General features: G+C 40.1%; 1 protein-coding gene across 1 annotated transcript; it reads right to left on the bottom strand.

The window, feature by feature from the left end:
• Nucleotides 1-287: 287 nt before the first annotated feature.
• On the bottom strand, nt 288-13,535 carry LOC127017121 (embryonic protein UVS.2-like). The gene is made up of 11 exons (XM_050898040.1): nt 13,467-13,535; nt 13,275-13,299; nt 12,212-12,349; nt 10,646-10,763; nt 9,918-10,096; nt 6,120-6,201; nt 5,076-5,203; nt 3,174-3,289; nt 2,512-2,737; nt 1,280-1,398; nt 288-710 (listed from the first exon to the last, which is right to left on the bottom strand). Exons 1-11 carry the CDS (start codon nt 13,533-13,535, stop codon nt 480-482), a joined length of 1,431 nt encoding a protein of 476 aa, XP_050753997.1. The 3' UTR covers nt 288-479.
• Between the last annotated feature and the right edge of the window lie 4,809 nt (nt 13,536-18,344).

Below are 18,344 nucleotides of genomic sequence, written 5' to 3'. Positions count from 1 at the left end.
ATAAGTGAGCTTGGCTTCAAAGCATAAACAAATGTGTCTGAAGGTTTTTCTGTATGCACACTGGAATGCACATTAGGGTTGGGTAATAGCATTTGTCAGAATACAAGTTAAAGTTACTACATAGCCATATTCTGAAATTTTTATGGGCAGTTTCTAACACCAGAAGTTCTTGAAAATCTGCTTAACATAGTTTCAGTTCTGCTATCGTATTTTGCCATGCAACACCAGCAATGGGAATACTGTAACAAAAAGCTTACAGTCTCAGACAGAAGCATCCCATGGGCAGGAACATTTTTGTCCATAATTCACCATGCAAATTACGCCACTGTAGATGTAAGACTAAGAGATCAAGCTTCAAGCTTGTTAAAGGTATCAGAGAGCTATATTTTTTGCTGAAATTGGTGGCATGTTGACTTTTACCTGTGGCTAGCTGGTCTCTCACTTTCATTCTGTGTTTTCCAACTCCCGTCTGTATAGTACTACCTACCAAATGTATAACTCATCATGAATCCGGGCAACTCCCAAACTATATCACTGTGAAATTCAACCAGCACAAAGTTCCCAGTGGAAGTAAAGTCTGCAACCTTCTCTGTCCCACAATAAGGGCCAACTGCAGGTGATGTAGGTCGGCTTCCATCATGTATGAGCAAGTAGTCATAGATGCATCTGTCACTATCTTCCAGCTCAAAGGATAACATTTTGAGAGATATCTGGAGAAAATACAACCAAAGCACTTCGCTTCCAGTTTACATCCTTTTCTCTTACCCTTTGTATGTAGCAAGCACGAATAGTCTAAATTCCTTATGTGTAGGCATCGTTTTTTATTCTGTGTTTGCACCACATCCTGATCCCCTATTGTAATGCAAATTAGTAGCAAATTATTTGCTTAGTTCATCAGCATTTGGATTGGAAGGAGAAGCAAGGAACAAGATTGATCTTGTACACTTTAAATTCTTTTCTCTAGAGAAATATAAAACCAGCACCTGTGCAATGTTTCAGTTTTCTAGTGGGAACTCTTACCTAGGGATTATTCTGAACAAAGCCTACTGGTACAAGCTAAATTCATAAGAGTTCACACACATGTGTAAAGGTTTTCCCTTGCTGAACACCTCAGATACCAAGATACAGCACAAGTTCTTAAACTGGATTTTTGTGTTCAGATTTTTACTCTGAGAATACCTGTCAAAAAGTGACATTACAGCTGTTATTCTCCAAGGCAAAAAAAGATTCCATTAGAGAACACTGATGAAACCCACAGATGAATTCATCTGTGCCTTACCTTGTATCCTGCTGGAGAACTGATGACCCAGAAGCATGCTTGGTTTTGGGGGTATTTATTGGGGTAGTTTGGAGAGGTGATGACTCCATTTGAGTCTGTGAAAGTATCTCCACAATTCACTGATGAGTAAAGGAGAAAAACAGAGAAAGGTATATTAACAAGAGTATTTTGGCAGTAGAAGTGAGCTTGCTTATTGTATTCTTTCTTCAAGCCAAGAAAAAATGTGCTACCATGAAAATCTACTGCTGAAATATTTTATTTTTTTGCTTAGTATTTGTATCAACAGCTGTACTGAAGGAACTAAAAACACGGCTGCTAAATAACCTTTGGAGGACAGGAAACAGCTGCATCTAAAGCTGTATCTGTCTTTACAATTGAGTGTTACCGTATTAGCATAGCATTCTAATGGTACTAACTTACTGCACTTTCAGAAAAGAATTAGCTCAAGTATTCAAGATTGCATTATCAAGCTAGATCTAATGCTATCTAGAAATGACTGCATCAAGACTAATGCAAAAAGAGTAAAAGTGACACACTTCTAAGACTTCTTCAATTTATGCTTTAAAAGAGTTTGCATTTTGAGTTGAAATAAGGCAATAACAAGTTATTTGGGCTACTGCCTTCTAACTGAAAGCATGTTGCAGCACAACAGAATTTTATCCAGCCATCTATAGTGCATTTGTATGTTCGTAGAACAGACACCCCTCAAGTGACTACAGTAAGCACTGTGTTTCATGTAACATAACAAATGCCTTTAATTCAGAAAGTGGAAGTTACCCAAGGTTAGTACCTCTCCTGTTGCATAAAATGCCACAAAACCTTGAATAGCATACTGCCCAGATACTGGCTTTACATCTCATTGGTTGAGATTTCTTGTTGAGTTCTGCAGTCTTTGTGCTCGTTGGCTGCACTGCTCCTATTAGTTACAGTCATTGCATTGTTTTTATTTAAAGAAATTGTTCTAAAAATGTGAAGCAGCCTAGCAGAGGCTCTCAGAAGAATGTGAGTGGGTTCTCAGGATTACTAACATGAGACCCATGCAACATCCCAGTTTCTGTTTCCTGCTAACCTTCAGCCCCATCATTGCCTAGCCTTCTGCATTAGCAATTGCTATGGAAGTGTAAAGAATAACACAAAAAACCCTACTCTGGAGTACATGTTCAAAATTTTCAGTTCATCCATACAAATACTATTAATGCTGTTCTCCAAGCTCTGTAAAGGAGTGTTCATACCCCTGTTGTAGGAGGCTCTGAATCCTGTGGCTGTAATGCTCTCATCACTTGCAAACTCTACCAGCATTGTCGATCCAGACGCCACTAAGGAGGGCAGTGGCCCCTTCCCACAGTATTTGTCCAGCAAGACAGGGGAATTCTTGCTGTTTCCATTGTAGATTTTTATATAGTCAGAAGAACAGTCTGAGGAGAGTTGGAGATCAAAAGCGACAAACTGCAGGAAAATCTTGAGAAACAAGAAAACAGATGTTGGGTTTAATGCTATACACGGGGAAAGATTCAAACCATCTAATTGTTATGAAGTGAACTAGGACTTCGTATTCATTTTACTATCCATGTATCACTGAAATTTTACTTTCTATATAAAAAGAGCATAGAATTTCACTTAGCTACCCTGTTACTGAGCCCAGTGATTGATGTTTGACTATTGCTTGTCTTTGAAAAGCCATCCAATCTTAACTGGATAAAAATCAAGTTAAATAATGCATCTGATAGTCTTAATAAGTCTTACAAAAATTGTTGAGACTGTCTTTTCATTCACTGCGTAACAAAATGTATGTCTTGGTCCATGAAAATGACTCCCAGAGGGTAGTCATAATAATGAAATAATGCTGTGTAGCCTTGACACTGTGGTTCAAACTTTTTCTCCTAGTAAAAATTACCTTACTTCGACGGATGCGGATCAACCACAGGCAGTTGCTATTGTTCGGGTATGGGGATGGGTAATTGACAGAGGAGAATGAGCCTTTGGATTTAGGCAACACAGAGCTACAGCAATCTGAAGGGAAGAACCAAACAGTGTTGAAGAGAATGAAAACTGCACAAAAATCTTCCAGAAACGACTGACAAGTCTCTCCAACCATTTGCATCAGTCCAGCTTGTAAGAGAGAAATGAATTATAATGCTTACAATTGTGTTGATGTTCCTAGTGTAAAAGTTATTCAAAACCTGCAAGTGAAATAAAGCTAGTTAAGGTACTTACCTGCTTCAGCTACTAATGTTTTTTTTAAAGACAGTAGAGCTTCACTCACATATTTTAGTTTACTAAAAGAGGCCTGGATCTTTCATGAACTTCCTTAACCTCAATTACAGGAGTAGTTTCAATAACATCAGTACATCAATTCCCATCAGCAAATGTGTGTATATTCATAAGTGTATTAAAAAATCAAGCTTGAAAACTAGATTCCCTCAAAGCAAAGAGGCATAGTCACTGGGGGAAAACAATAACGGAGAGCACTGAAGTCAAGCTATAGACCTAGTGACTGGTATACAAAGTCTGATCTCATCTGTCTTTTGTCTTTCCATATGTAGTCTTCATTTATTGCACTATGTGTAACTCCCCAAATTACAAAATATGAATATATGACATCTGAACATATGAATTTATGACATTTTTCTCTTGCTCCCTGCTTTCCCTGAGATAACTGGACTTTTTGTCCTTTTTTTTTTAGCCCCTGAGTTTTTCCTCCTTTGTTTTTAAATTTAGCCCTTTTCTTCCAAAACATACAGATCTAATTATGAAATTACGTAATAATGGTATTGAAATGTGATTCATTCTCAGCCCCACTATCAAGAATAAATATCATTAAATACTTGTTATCACTATCTTGGAGACCATGACACACACTTAAATTGTAAACTCGTCTTATCTGAAGTTAAGAATTTGGGAGGAACCACTCTCAGTAATGATTTCTGTACCTAACTATCCAACTGAAGGAATGCTGATTCCCACTAATTACTGATGTTTATTTAACTAAGTTCTAACACAATTCAGAGCAGAATTTGTTACACTAATATTTAGTGTATGTTAGCCATGTTAATGTTTCTTGCTGTTTTGGTGGAAACTAATTGAATAACATCTCAGAAAAGTCAAATACCATATAAATCAATTAGCCTATGTACTGAGAGTTGAGGCAAAAACCGTGCATTGCAGGAGCACATCTGGTGTTTTACCTGTGTTTTGTGCATCTCAACCGAAGAGTTCCCACTACAGAGGAATGCTAGGTATTTCTAGACCTTAAGATACCACAGTGATGAGTTAAGAAATAGATGGGGCAAGGAAGTAGATAACTATACCAAATGCCTGGGGAATTCCCCTCAGAATGTTCTGATCAGCCTAAATGGCACCCGTACTTACAGCCCTGCAGTCATTTTCTAACTGAAAGAAATCACAAACCTGCTGGCACTACTGATGCACATGACTAAGCTATAATCACGGCCGAGGACAGCTTACATGTTTCGCAACCTTCAGAGCTTTCCTGAAATGAGAAGTTGACAGAGGTAGCAACCATTTCTCTGATGGGTTTTGTTTATGTCAAAGAGCAGGGACTAGGTGAGGATAACTCAGAATGACAGTGAATTATTGAAAGCAAATTGTCCTTTCCACGAAGGCAGCAGCTTGGCACAAGGACAGGTCTGTTTCCATATGCATACCAGCCCTCTTGTAGGGCGAGGGAGAGATGTATTGAAAGGACTGTGGGCCGAGTTCCTTTGGGGGATGCCTGACAGTGCCTACAGACATCAGCTGTATAAGAATTCACATGCCTTCTATCTACAGCACTTACTGCACTTGTAGAGCTTGTTGATTTTAGCTACATCCAAGTTACTCAGCCCTTCTCTCTGCCCGATGGGTACAGAGGGGTCAGGAACTGGTACAATAGTTGGTTTCCCTGGAGCGCTGGAGAAATCATACCTGTAGAAATAAGGCAATCACATTTCTAGATCATTTCTCTTAAACAGTGAAGTTCTCTAACTGCATAATCATATTCCTGTACCACATGCACAAAATTTCAATGGAAAAAGGCAAGAAGCTTCTCAGAGACCAGTTAGTCTTCCCTGAAGAGGACCAGCATGGCAGCCATTTTGTGTGCAGCAGCTGAAAGCAAGAAACAAGAAAAAGCTGCATGGTCCTGAGCGAGGAGAGCTTTCGCCAATGTCCTGGCAAAATGAACTGAATCCCACCTTCATGGTTCCAGAGGCAGAGGAGCAGGAGTAGTTCTGTCTCAGTTACTAATTGTTTATTTGCTATCTGCAATTTCCTGCCTCCTGCTAGACAAGTTTTATTTCACGGTTTTGTTCAGAAGTTGTTACTTGCTAGTGGAAATAAAGGACAAGGTACATGATACAAGCTTGTACATTATGGACTAAAACGCAACCTTAGACAGTGTTCCCAGATGAATATGAGGCAGCACACAACGTCTTAATGATATAAAAAATTTCCATTTTTCTTCTCTCTGTACCTAAATATTGTTGTCTATGATCAGCTATTACTACGTTAATGAAATCATTTAGACTTCAGAACTGTTTTAGATCACTGACTCAGTAGAGTTAGACTTTGGACCATAGCTATGTCAAAGGCCCCTATCAAGAGACAGGAGTGCAGTGAAAGAAAACGTTGTCCTAATTTTTTCTTCTATCCATATCAACTCTGTTTTCCAGGAATCCTGCTGACAAAGGAAGTATGCTCACCCTTAATTATGTCCATTCACTCAATTTGAAGTGAACAGCAAAAGTCGTTCCCTGCACAGAGCAATTCCTTCTTTTAGATCTGAGGAGAAGATCCGAAAGCTGTTTGCTCCTTTGAAAAGGCATATCAGAAAACAACTTACGCGCCATAGTGCATCACTGAAGAGTAGTCATAGGGAAGGCCCAGATTTTTGGAATTCACTTTTCCAAAGTTCCCTTGTTCCCCTGTAAGGTAGGAAAGCAACATTTCAGTCAGAGCAATTATTGCTGCCCTAACAGTACACTGCCTGCTGTCACAATCCTAAGAGTAACTTAGGATACAAATACTTGTTCTCATGAGATCTTGAATCTATAAAACCACCAGAGCCTTTTGAAGCCCATGGGAACCCATTTTCACTCAGTCTAGTAGGTTTCAGAATATAAACCAAATCAAATAAGTCAAAGTTTTGATATAATCAATGAATCCATTCCACTCTTCAAGTAAAGGTATTCATCTGCCCATCTTCATTAGGGGGCAAATATATTTCAGTGCATCATCTTGAACATTATAAGCGTCCAACCTATGTCCCCAAAGCTGCATCCATACCTTCAGAGGGAAATCTGGCTGACCACCTAGATCAAAAATTCAGAGGTATGTGTGGGTGACCACCAGCCTGTCTTGCTGAGTCCTTCCACCAAAGGGTTATAAAACCACAAAAGAAAGGGATACAGTTTACCTGTTACTTGCCCCAAAGGACATGTTATCAGCCACGTTCTGGCTTTGTCTCTGGTCAAACCCATCAGCAGTGACCACAGTGAAGTGGTATGACTCGCATGATGCAAGGGGACTCAGTAAGATCAGCTAGAAACATTCTGTCTGAATATAGCTGCTGATATAGCCCCTCTCATCATAGCTGCTGAGCATCTCATTGCTTTTCATCTGTTTAGCCTTAAAAAGCCCATATGAGGTAAGAAAGCATTACACTGAAACAGGACTGGGGCCAGAGGCACAGACTGGAATTCATGTCACCTAGGTTTCTTTCTCTAAGTTAGACACTGAAGCTATTCATCAAGGCTCCCAGGACAGTAGGAGGAGAGGGAGAGAAAGAGAGACACAGTTGGATGGAGTTTCATCTGAAGGCACCTATTTCTCTCCATTGACTGGAGAGCATGAATACAAATTGCACCCTGGGTCTCTTGTCCATGGTAAGACAGGCAAGCAAGCAATGTCAGAGCAGGGAGCTGAATGCAGTCAGCCTGCCCTTGAGGCTAATGCCCTAACCACTGAGCACTCCTTTCCAGTTCAGCATCTGTACCTTCATTATTGTAACTAGTGGTTTGTAAACCACAAACCATCTGGACAAGTGTTCAGGGTTGGATGCTTGTCAGAAAAATCTCTGGAGTCTGCACAACTTGGCTGGCAGGCTTGCAATCAGAGCCAGTCTCTTCCAGTAATGTCCTTCAGCACTGGTCCCAATGAGGGCTAGGAAATGCAAAGAGGAGCTTCAAAATCCTGAATTATAGAAAGTTTGGGGGTAAACTTTGGAGCTTTTCATAGCTCAAAAACTCAGTTAAGGCTCAAACTAGTTCTCAACAGCATTGGCTTTCCTGACTCTTAGGTTTTTATCTCAGTTCCTCTTATCTGCTATACTGACTTCAGACAGAATTATCAGCAAGTGCACAGCCTCTTTTGAGGTGAAGAAGAGAGAACACAGTTCAAATGCAGTGAAACATTTAAGCATATGGCTACTGTTTGGCACAAAAGTGCTTTGCTGAATTGGTTTGCTAAAAAAGAGAAAGTAACAGCAGCCTGGCTGGACAGAGGCGCTGCCAGCAAACTAGTATCTGCCTCATCACATGCCAGAGAGATTTGGCTGTCTAGACCTGCACACATGTGGGGACTTAACCCATCTTTTCCACTCTAAAACAAAATCTACCTCTGCCAGAATCTAAGTGTAATGACTCAGAAGAGCTGAAAAGGAAGGTTTGGCTGAAGACTCTGAATACAGTTTTTTTCCCCAAAAGTTTGGGAAAAAACAAGCTGAGTTTCAAGTAGCTAAGTGGACAGCAACCGATCAGGCTGCATTTTGTCAAAACAAAGAAGTAGGATGGCTTCCAAGGTGAATTGCTGGGTAAAAACAAAACCCAGCAAACATCCACAGTACTGTAGTCCTGGCAAGAGAAAAACAGCTTGTGTGGGAGAGCTGGGAAGCTGCAAAAGGTCTTGAGGTCTAGTTCTGCACCACTGAGGTCAGCGGGAGCTCTGCCATCAGCACTGTTAACAGCGACATGTTTTTACAGGAGATGTACACTAACAGTCCTCATGAACGTAGCTGTGTTTCTTCATTTCCTTTTCCCTGCATATCTTTGCATTTTTTCCCTCCAGTGCTTGTGCTGCACACACTCTGCATTCTAAATCCCTTGTCATGCCAATCTTCTCAGCCTCCACTCCTGGTGAATGCTGTTAAAATGCTGAAGATATACCCCATCTCCTTTTGCATAGTCTTGTCATCTTCACCTCTTCCCCCTCTTTTATCCTTTCATGATACTGTTCCTGAATCAGAGCTTGGTTACATCTATATCCTTCAGGAATGATGACATCTGAACCTGTGGACTTCCCCCTGCAAAACTACTGTAAGATTTTATGTGTGTCTAGTATCTTTGTTATAACTTCATGTTTCAACTCCTCTTTCCTAGTACATCCTTTGCTAGCATTTCAAACATGAACACCCTTGTTGTACAATGGCAATTCATAGCAAAATTACACTTTAAAACTAGAGCTGAAACCTCAATAAAGAACAGCACAAATGGAATTTACTTAGGATATCATGGGAATAGCTGAAAAAAGTTTGGAGAACAGCGTGTTAGGAATTTGCAATAAAAACAATCAAGTTCCATCTGGAGAAAAAGATAGATATCTTTTCAGCTGTGCATGACATTGAAGAGTGGAGTATCTTATTTGTTGAAGAGACTTATTAGAATTTGGTATTAATTTGTCGAGCCTCATTTACTATTATTTTCTATAATGAACTAAGTACACTACTATCTTTTTGCTATTGTTCTGGGCTGTCCAGCTCTTTCATAGCTGTCAGACAAGTGATTCCTTGCATCCTTTCTTCCCCTACTTTCCTTCTATGTACCACTTTCTCACTTTCCCTGGGACCTCCTACCATTCTCTCTCCCGTCCCCTCCCCAGAACCTGGAGCTCCATATATGCTCCCATGTTCCCAGCACACAGGTCAAGGGCACATGCCCAAACTATTCATCCTGCATTCCTTTCACTAAATAACATTCACCTGTTTTCCCCGTACAGATTTACCAGTCCTGATTGCTCCCCATTGCTCCTTCTTTTCATGGCAGTTTATATTATTCTCTCCTCATGGAGGAAATAATTGCAGTCCTTCCTCTCACATCATGCCAGGTCCCAGAATTTTGCACATGCTAGTGGTTGCACGTGCTTCCGTTCTCTCCGCATTGAGTCCCCTGTTCATCTACATTTTAGGCTATGTGCATTTCACTTACTGCCAGTGCCAAGATGCCTACCTGCTGCCTTCCCTATTTCCATGGCTTTCCCCAAGATAGAGTTGCTGTGCGATTCCCCACCATGATCTCTGAATATCATGTTTCACCCCACCTCATCTAGACATCCCATAGTCTTGCCTCCTGGCCAAGTCTTTGCAACAACATTTTGCGTTCCTGATTATCCTGGTATTTTTGATATAAGGTGAGTCTGGGCTCAAGATGGCAATCAAAAGAAGAATGTAGAGCTACTTTTAGGCGGCATCTGCCTTGGAGGACCACACTAATGTAGGTGTAGCCACAGAAATTCCATCACAGTGAATGTGTTGCTGCTGCAATTCAGCCAGCATTAATCATGATTCTTATTTGCATTGCTGTTCACAGGAGAAACATTCTCCTTTATCTGAAAGTATATGTTTTCTCTTAAGATTTAGTGGACATACCTGCCACAATGTGTTCCCACATAATCTTGACAAACCTGTCCCGATCACTCCGTGCCTGTTCATGGATGAAACCCAGTGCGTGGTTCATTTCATGCTGAATTGCTCCTTTATCCATGCAACCATTTTTCATCAAGCCTACTGCTTGACGTCCTCCAATTTTTCCAAAGTAAGACCAGCAGCTAAGAATAGGCAATCAATAACCAAAATGATCACATTCAGCAAATACAAAGAAATAGATGTACTGATTATGGCACCAAGGGCCTCCAGATGTGCAGCCACAGAAGGGGACATGCAAATAGTCAGTGGCATGAGATATCTAGGCTTCTGAAAGCTGCCAAACTACATAGGGGTAAAAAATAAAGCCTTTGTGACGAGTATGGAAAATTTTAAAACAGTAAAATGGCTATATCAAACTAAGATGAAGCAGTTTAAGTAGTTAAGCAAAGAACCTGATACAATTATGCTTCTTTAAATTTTTACAAAAATTAAGGAAAATATCTCATTTTGAATTATACCCTGTTATCTTTAAGTCCACACACACATTTGTTCCTGCAGCCTATTAACTGATGTAACTACTAGTATATCTAAAAAAAAACCAAAAATTGCACCTGCTCTCAGAATCTTGACTCTAAGGATAAAAAAGGGCAATTACTTAAGTCCAGATCAAAACAGAAAAGAAGCTGAAAGACCTTTTAAGTGCTTCCATGCCCAGGAGACAGGGAGCTTACCTCTGCCCACGTTCAACATACACGTAGTCTGTTTCTGTAGTGCGATTTACAAACTGCACACAGGTCAGCGTGGCGATCTCTTGCAGAGCATCAGCAATCCAAGACCTCTCTGTCACTGCTAGAAAGAGAAAGGGGCCAGGAGAAATCTTCCTTGGTTAACCAAAACCAAGGTGCATTGATGGGGTGCATTCCTTTAAAACTTCACAGCACTCCTTAGCTTTTTATCATACTAGTATAATAAAAAAAGGGCACAAAGCCTTCAGAGATCTTCAAGTTGATCGGACTTTTAAGGGGAGATGTAAGAATTATAGCTGGCCCTTATGCATATTCTATAGGAGACAGCTGACAGAAAGTAAAAGACTGGCATTGTTTTTTCCATTAGACAGAACGGAAAAAATGAAACAGTTTCCGATACAAATAATTGGATTAAAGTATCCCAAACGAGCCATCTGAGCATAGCTAAGCACCAAAAACCTATTTTGTTTATCAGAGATAACAAATGTCTGCTACACACCCCTTGGAATCACTTGAGACAGCCAGCGTTCAGAGGCTCTGAAGATCACAGTGTTTCTATTCAGGTACCAAATAAAGATCGGAATGTTTATCTACTTTTGAACATTTTGGCCTAATTTGGCTTCCTCAGTTATGAATCATCTGCAACTGATTTGTATCTCAATTTCCTCGTCTTTAAAGTTTGGAGAGAGGGAGGTAGATGGAATAACCCTCACCTAACCACAAGAGTATATGCTGCAGTTCTGGAAGCCCATGGGCAGAGGAGCAGCCCAGATGACGCAAAGACTAGGCTTTCCTCAGCTCAAATGATAACACAGGTTCCCTTTCCCCAGGAACGGGAATCAGGCACAGGCTGTATTTCACTTCCATGCCATTTTCTCTCAAGTTAAGATCTTTTAAGAAGCATCTGTATGGAAGCCTCAGACCAGAGAAGCCTCAGAAGGGGAGAGATGGAAGACCTGCAGAGCCCTCATGAAGGCTTCTGCAACAAAATTTTCTAGATTAAGACATCGGTCCTGCAGCCTTTTGCACAGGACAGAGCTATTGGCTGACTAGAGGGAAATAATAAGGGAAAAAATATCTCCAAGGATTTTTCCTCCATTTTTGCCTCTACAGGATTTCTAGTGTGGGAATATTTCCATGAGAGATTTGAAAGAAAATTATAGTTTTCAAAAAAGTGCTCCAAGTGGTAATTTTGACACGAAAAACATTCATAATGTGAACAAATTATATTTCTTCTTCTGTACTTGCTAAATATCAAAGTGCATTGTAGATAGCAGGAATGAGCTAATATTTGTAATTAGAATTAATTACCTGGTATTTATATAACAACTACTGCCCAAGTAACCACATATTTTAGTGTCTGTAACTGAAATGTTTGGAGTCTTAGCCAAACTGCCATAGGGCTAACAGATTAGCAAAAGAGACATGTCAATACATTCTCATTTGGACAAAGATTGCTTTTGGTGCATGCCACAGAAACATAAAATAACAGAGAGTATAGGGGCCAGAAGATCAATGCTAACTTTACAGCAGCCATTTGCATACACTCACAGAAATCAGAAGAGATGTTAATTGGAACCTTGACTAGTCCATCTTGTGACTTGGGCCATAAACAACTCTCACAGTTAATTGCACTGCGTCGTCCTCTTCTCAAGAGGATGTCTCCTTCATACACAGCTATTTCACTACCTGGCAGATGAAGAAAATAAAGAACATACAAGGCACTGAGAAGGCAAATAGATATGCAAAAGGGAGATGAGAGGTATACACTAACCAAGCTTTTGTACCTTTGGAAATTTCTTTCCCTGAAGTTCATTTCCCAATAGTGTGAAAAAGGATTAGTAAATTAAGACTGAGTGAATCTAGCATTCACAATATGCTAAGACTGGTTAGGTCTGCTTTGCTTCCTGGATAGAAAAGATTAATATTAATACAGATGTCATAGTGCAGCTGTAATCAAAGTCGTGACTAAATATATTTTAGCTTAAGAAGCTTTGGGAGCCTTCAGAGTGAAAGGCTAAGTATTATAAGTCATTGTTCTCTTCATTAGAGCTTGTGGAATTAAAGAAAAATCATAACTGACCTCTGTAAAAATGGGATGAATCATACAAAAGAAATTACTATTTTTATCATGCATATTGAATGCATGCAAGCTACTAATTTCCAGGTTAACTGTCAATTTGACATAAGACATTATGACATGCTCCTCAGTTCTGACTCCAAAATACTTGGAATACGTTTCTCACAGACAAGAGCTATTGGTTATTATGCCAAAAATGTACAATAGTCTTGGGTACAGCAGACAGGGAAGTGCCTTATATCACATGGGAAAGAAATCAAAGTGAAAAGTATTCTGATTTACTGAGGCTACATATGGAAAAGAACATTCCATGTAGCAATTGCTCAATAAGTCTTCTTAATTTCTTTATCATGACAGCAAAAATAATCACACTGAATGCGACTTTAAAACACATCTGAATTCTATGAATTGTTTTCCACTGATGCTGGAAAATATTTTCAAAGAGAAAAATATACCGAATAATGAAAATGAGGTATAGAGAAGCAGCCCCACCAAACCTACAGTTATTTATATAATAATTACAATCAAACTCACCTAAGTCATTGTTTCTTGTAGCTATCTGCAAAAAAAAAAAAAAGCATATCTTTTAATACATGCTTATTTCCATAGCAGAAAACTTCTATCATGTAGAATCACAGCAGTAAAAGTTTGTAACTGATTTTAAGATAGTCAGAGCAACTCAGCAGCAGCAATGTAAATTCTCAACATCTGAGAGCAGGGACACACCTGGACAGGTTTACTTAGTGCAAAGCTATAGAGAAATGCTAAATGAGTTGGCAGAAGAAAGTACTTCATCTTCAAGTTTCTGAGATGATCTTCTCTGCTCTTCAGCTCAGTTCTCAAAGCTATAGTTAGTTTACTTGGGGCAAGTTTTATGGGAAAGCTGCTGCTGCTGTTGTTGTTAACAAGTGTAACAAAATTAGGTAACAAGAAGTATTTTCACAACACAAACAAGCTGCAGGACCTCTCAAGAGAATTTCCAGGCTCTCATTTCTTATTTATCTTCAGAAAACAGAGGAAGTGGAGCAATAGGAAAGAAAATCCAGCAACCTTAAAGTGACTCATCTTTAATTCTAAGAACCACCCATGAGCTGCTGCAGGTCCCCTTGCTGCTGACCAAGGGACAGGATATCCGGTAGCAGTCTGTTTACAGCAAAACTCAATGTCAAGGAACTCTTTGATGCATCCACACTGACTACCTGTCCTAGAAACTCCTTAGCTTGCTGCCAGGAGCCACCCTGCTCTGCAGAGCCCTTCTGTCAGCCTGTCCCCTCTGTGCACAGCTCTCAGCCAGGCATTGCTGGCCAGGAGCACTGGAAATCTGTTGGAGCCAGAGATTAATCTGATTGTTGGTTGAAATTGTTTTTCCAATACCATATCTTGCAATATAATCATCACTGGCAGTGACTGTGTGTCTTCCTGGAGTCTACAAATAAATAAAACCACCAGCTCCCAGAGTTTGGGCTTCCCACCTTCTGGGACGCCCTCCTTCCTTTGATGTCCACAAATAGAAAGAAGCCTAGAAAGGCAGGCTGAATCCTAGAAAACCCACACTGTAAGAGTAAGCCACACAATGGGAATATTCATGTTGAAGTCACATGAACACCACCATAGGCAGGCAGATGTTGCTTTCTTCTCCCAGCTTCAGCCCCTGCACAAATACCTGGGTGCTATAGAAAATCCTAAGGATTTGCTGCATCAGATCTTTAAGAAACAAGCAAGAAAACCTTTGGAATTGCCGGCAAAGGCAAAATGAAGAGGAATCTGTGTGGTTCACAGCAGATCAAGATGGCAGAAGGTGCCTTTCCAGATAGATGTATGGGCTGGTCTTTTGTTTTTAAGGAGTACTTTGCTAGGAAAATTTTAGCTGATCTTATGTAAAGCTTTGCTACTAATATTTTCATTTTACCCTACTAATGGTTTGTTCCTAAACTTTCTAAAATATTCCACATTTCTGTGACTTCCACAATTCATCTACAGTTATAATTTCCATGTAGATTACATTGCAATAACGAGATGCAGACATAAAGGACCCCTTTTGCTTTGGCTGATAAGAGGATGAAGTTCAGAAGTCCTCATTAGTTCGTTACACCGGTAACCAGAGGTCCTCCCATACAGTTCCGAGCAACCTCCGTGTCTATTCAGGTTCAAAAGAGAGACAGAGGGAGTCACAGGAGCACATTTCTGCTGCTACACATCACAAAATGACAGGGGAGAGAGCAGAAGTTATTAGACAATAAAAGCAAGAGGACAAGACCAGATCACTCTGCAGAGCCTGGAGTTGGGTCACTTGGATGGAAAGGCCCTTTGACGTTCTGCCATGCAGATTTGCATATCCATTCCATGGAAGGCTGTAATACCTTACTGACTTCCGTTGCAGACCACAGACCAGAGCAACCCTTGAGCCAGGAGACTTATCCCATGGTTTAATTAATTTTCCTGATTGCCAGAAAGAATTGGGTATTTTTCAAGGCTAATTAATAGACCAAAGTCTCATATCACCTGATAACACATTATCAGAAGTTGTCTCATAGATGCAAATTTCCTTTTTCATGCTGCTTGTCTACATTGTCTGCTTTGATATTCTGGCAGAATAATGTTCAGGTGTCAGTCTCATTATCTATCCAAATAATTTGATTACACAGCTGTAACTTGCGTTCTTTCTCCTGTACACCTTTTCTTACACTGTCTTTTGACATCTCTCATTCTTAGCCACACTGTCCTTGATCTGCCAGACATTATCACTGCTGTTTGTTAGTAATTTTAATACGATGCTTATCACATTCTTAGTGGTGCTTACTTAGTTTCGCCTTCATTCCACAGCAGAGAATGAGCACTTCTTTCACCACATAATCCAAGTCGCTCTTGGCATAATATTAAATGACAAAGGTAGAAAAAACAAACACCTGTTGGTGTTTAAGTATAGGTTTTTTCCTAGTTCTGTATCAGTAATAGGTATCATCAGAAGCAATAGGAATAGTAAGTCCAATGATCTTTCCATATCGAGAAAGTACAGAGGGCACTTTCCCTGGCTAAAGCATTAGAACATATGAACCTCAAGGGAAACAAAATTCAGGAGAGTGAAAGGCCATGTGATTGTCTAAGGATCCAGTGGAATATCACTCTACTGCTCAGTTTCTCAGCTATTCGCACAAGTGGTTATGCAGACAATTGCTGGTGAACAAGCAGTTGGCTTAACTCAGCTGTGTGTTTACCTCAAGAAGCTTATTACTTTTCAGGAGGATTCACAGTTATCTCTACATGTTTAAACAGGCCATTTGTTCTTACTACATTAAGAGTCCTAATTTTTTAAGTCACAATAATAGAAAGTATTGCACTTACTACATGACAATTCTTTTTAAGCCTGTTTTGTGTGACGCTGCATTTGGACAGAAGTCAGATTCTGCTGAACAGCATTTTAAAATAACTTTGTAGCCTTTAAATGAAACTATTATACTACACTATAACAGGCTGAAAAGAGTTAAATAATAAAAACATGCACAAAACTTCCTTTGTGTTTAAAATGATGTTATTTAACAGTTATCTGTTTACAGATATTGTGTCCTTCAGGATGCTAGGATTAGTGAAAGCATGCAATTCATGCCTCATTATTTACTGATTGGGAGAAGAAAATGAGCTTTCCTACTTTTCAGTTGCCAGTCAGTTAATCAGTTTAGAATAATTAAATCATTGACCTTGATCAAGTGCAAAAAAATGTTCTGGCTTTTGCAGAAAAGGTCAAAATCACAAAAATAAGATTTTGTAAATCTGATCCCTGGTGCCTAGTCCTTACTTTGTCCCAGTCACCAGGCAGCAAAAGCAAACCTTTCATAGAAAAGGTTACTATTGAGCACAGTATATGCTTGATACATAAACACTGGAATGCTAGTTTTAATATAATTAGTTGATTTTAGTGTAGGTTAGAGTATCTTATGCCATAGCATATATTGACATATTTCCACATTTTAGGTATGTTTTTATTTAAATGAAAGATTTATTCTTTAAAAGAAAAAATCTCCAGTGTAAATACTGAGATCTGTTGAAATTAGTTTGAAACCAATGAGTGTTTGGACTCTGTTCCTCCTGAACCCCTCCTGCAGCAGTGTGATAACTGCTATTTTACCACCATTTATCTTTTACCTTTCCAGTGTCAGAATGATACCATAACATTAGAAAAAAAAAAAAAAAGAGGCACAAGTCCAACGACTTTGCACTGGAGATAACTACAGGTGTCAGTGAGCCTTAACCTGAGATGATGGCTAGAGACAAGAATCAGCTGAAACTTTTATAGCTAACAGTTTTATCTGGTTTGCAGTAGCTGTAGGCTGAAGAGAACTTTACTATAGTTTTTGAACTTGATGCACGGGGAAAGTTGGGTTCCTGGACACAAGCTACAAAAGCTGGTTTCAGTACTTGAGTATCTAAGTACCCAAGCGCTGAGCCAGATGGGACTGGCTGGTCTTTAGCTTCCCCGGTTCTGATAAAACCTGATCTGAAACCAGTGTCCAACTGCAAACATCACCCTAATGCTTTGTTTTATTTACAAGTTGTTCAGGCACATAACAGAAGTCCTGATCTAATGCTGCTGCTCTCTAGTGGTTTGCCATTTGTGCAAGTGGGACATGTTTCCAGAAATAGTCAGGAACTCCCCATCACCACTCACAGCCTGTTCACTCCTTTGATCCCTGCCTGCACAGTACAGACCAGTAACTGCTTCCTGCAGAAAATGCTTGCAAGCATGAAGAGGCTGTCCTGTAATCCATGCTGAGAAGTGATGCATCAGTTTTAGCCCAAACCATCTCAAAACTTTAGTTCAGCATCTGCAGCTTGTTACTTCACTATTCACCTTCTCCAGATACTTATAGATTATACATACAGATGCCACAATAGAGGTGCTCTGATGGCCCATCAGGAAAATGAGCCATTTACCTGCACCATTCTCCCTAAAGGGTTTTTGAATCTTAAGATTTATTTTATTGTTGAGTCCTCCTAAAAGCTTTTGGAAAGCTTATACTGCAGAACGCAAATACTCTTCTGGCTCTGCCCTAGCTCCCCTTTAACTTCATAACATAGGTCATTGCCCCTTTCCCTGGTTTGCCTTGAAAGAGAACTAAGACAAATGGGCCAGAAGGGAGCAGCAAGAAAAGGGCTACTCCATAAGGAGGGCTCCCTAGGAGCTGTGACTACAGCAGTCTTACAGTACCTCAGCACAGCCTGTTGACAAGGTGTTGAATCACATCCAGAAGCTGAAGGCAGAGACAAGACTAAAGACAAGGACACAACATAGGTCCAAGGTCCAGCAAGGAGACCAAGACCAGACTGAAGATACATACTCCTACAGCACAGCCCAAGCATGGAGCAAAGGCTAAGGGCAGAGCTTAAATGGAGCCCCTGGGCCAATGGGCAGAGGCTGTGGGCAGAGGCTCTGGGTAGAGGCCCCAGGTGAGGCCAGTCAGAAGCCATTGAGGTCTCTTGGCACCCTCCATCCCTAAAAGCTACAACATGTTGCAACAGCTTTCCTCACTCCCTATACCCCAGTGTGGACTGTCCAGTGAACACAACTGCAGCTTAGATAACTATATCCACTGGATCACCTACTGGATC

The sequence above is a fragment of the Gymnogyps californianus genome, chromosome 5 (genome assembly GCF_018139145.2).
Source record: "Gymnogyps californianus isolate 813 chromosome 5, ASM1813914v2, whole genome shotgun sequence".
Classification (NCBI taxonomy): Eukaryota; Metazoa; Chordata; class Aves; order Accipitriformes; family Cathartidae; genus Gymnogyps; species Gymnogyps californianus.
This window is presented reverse-complemented; position numbering and strand designations above follow the sequence as displayed.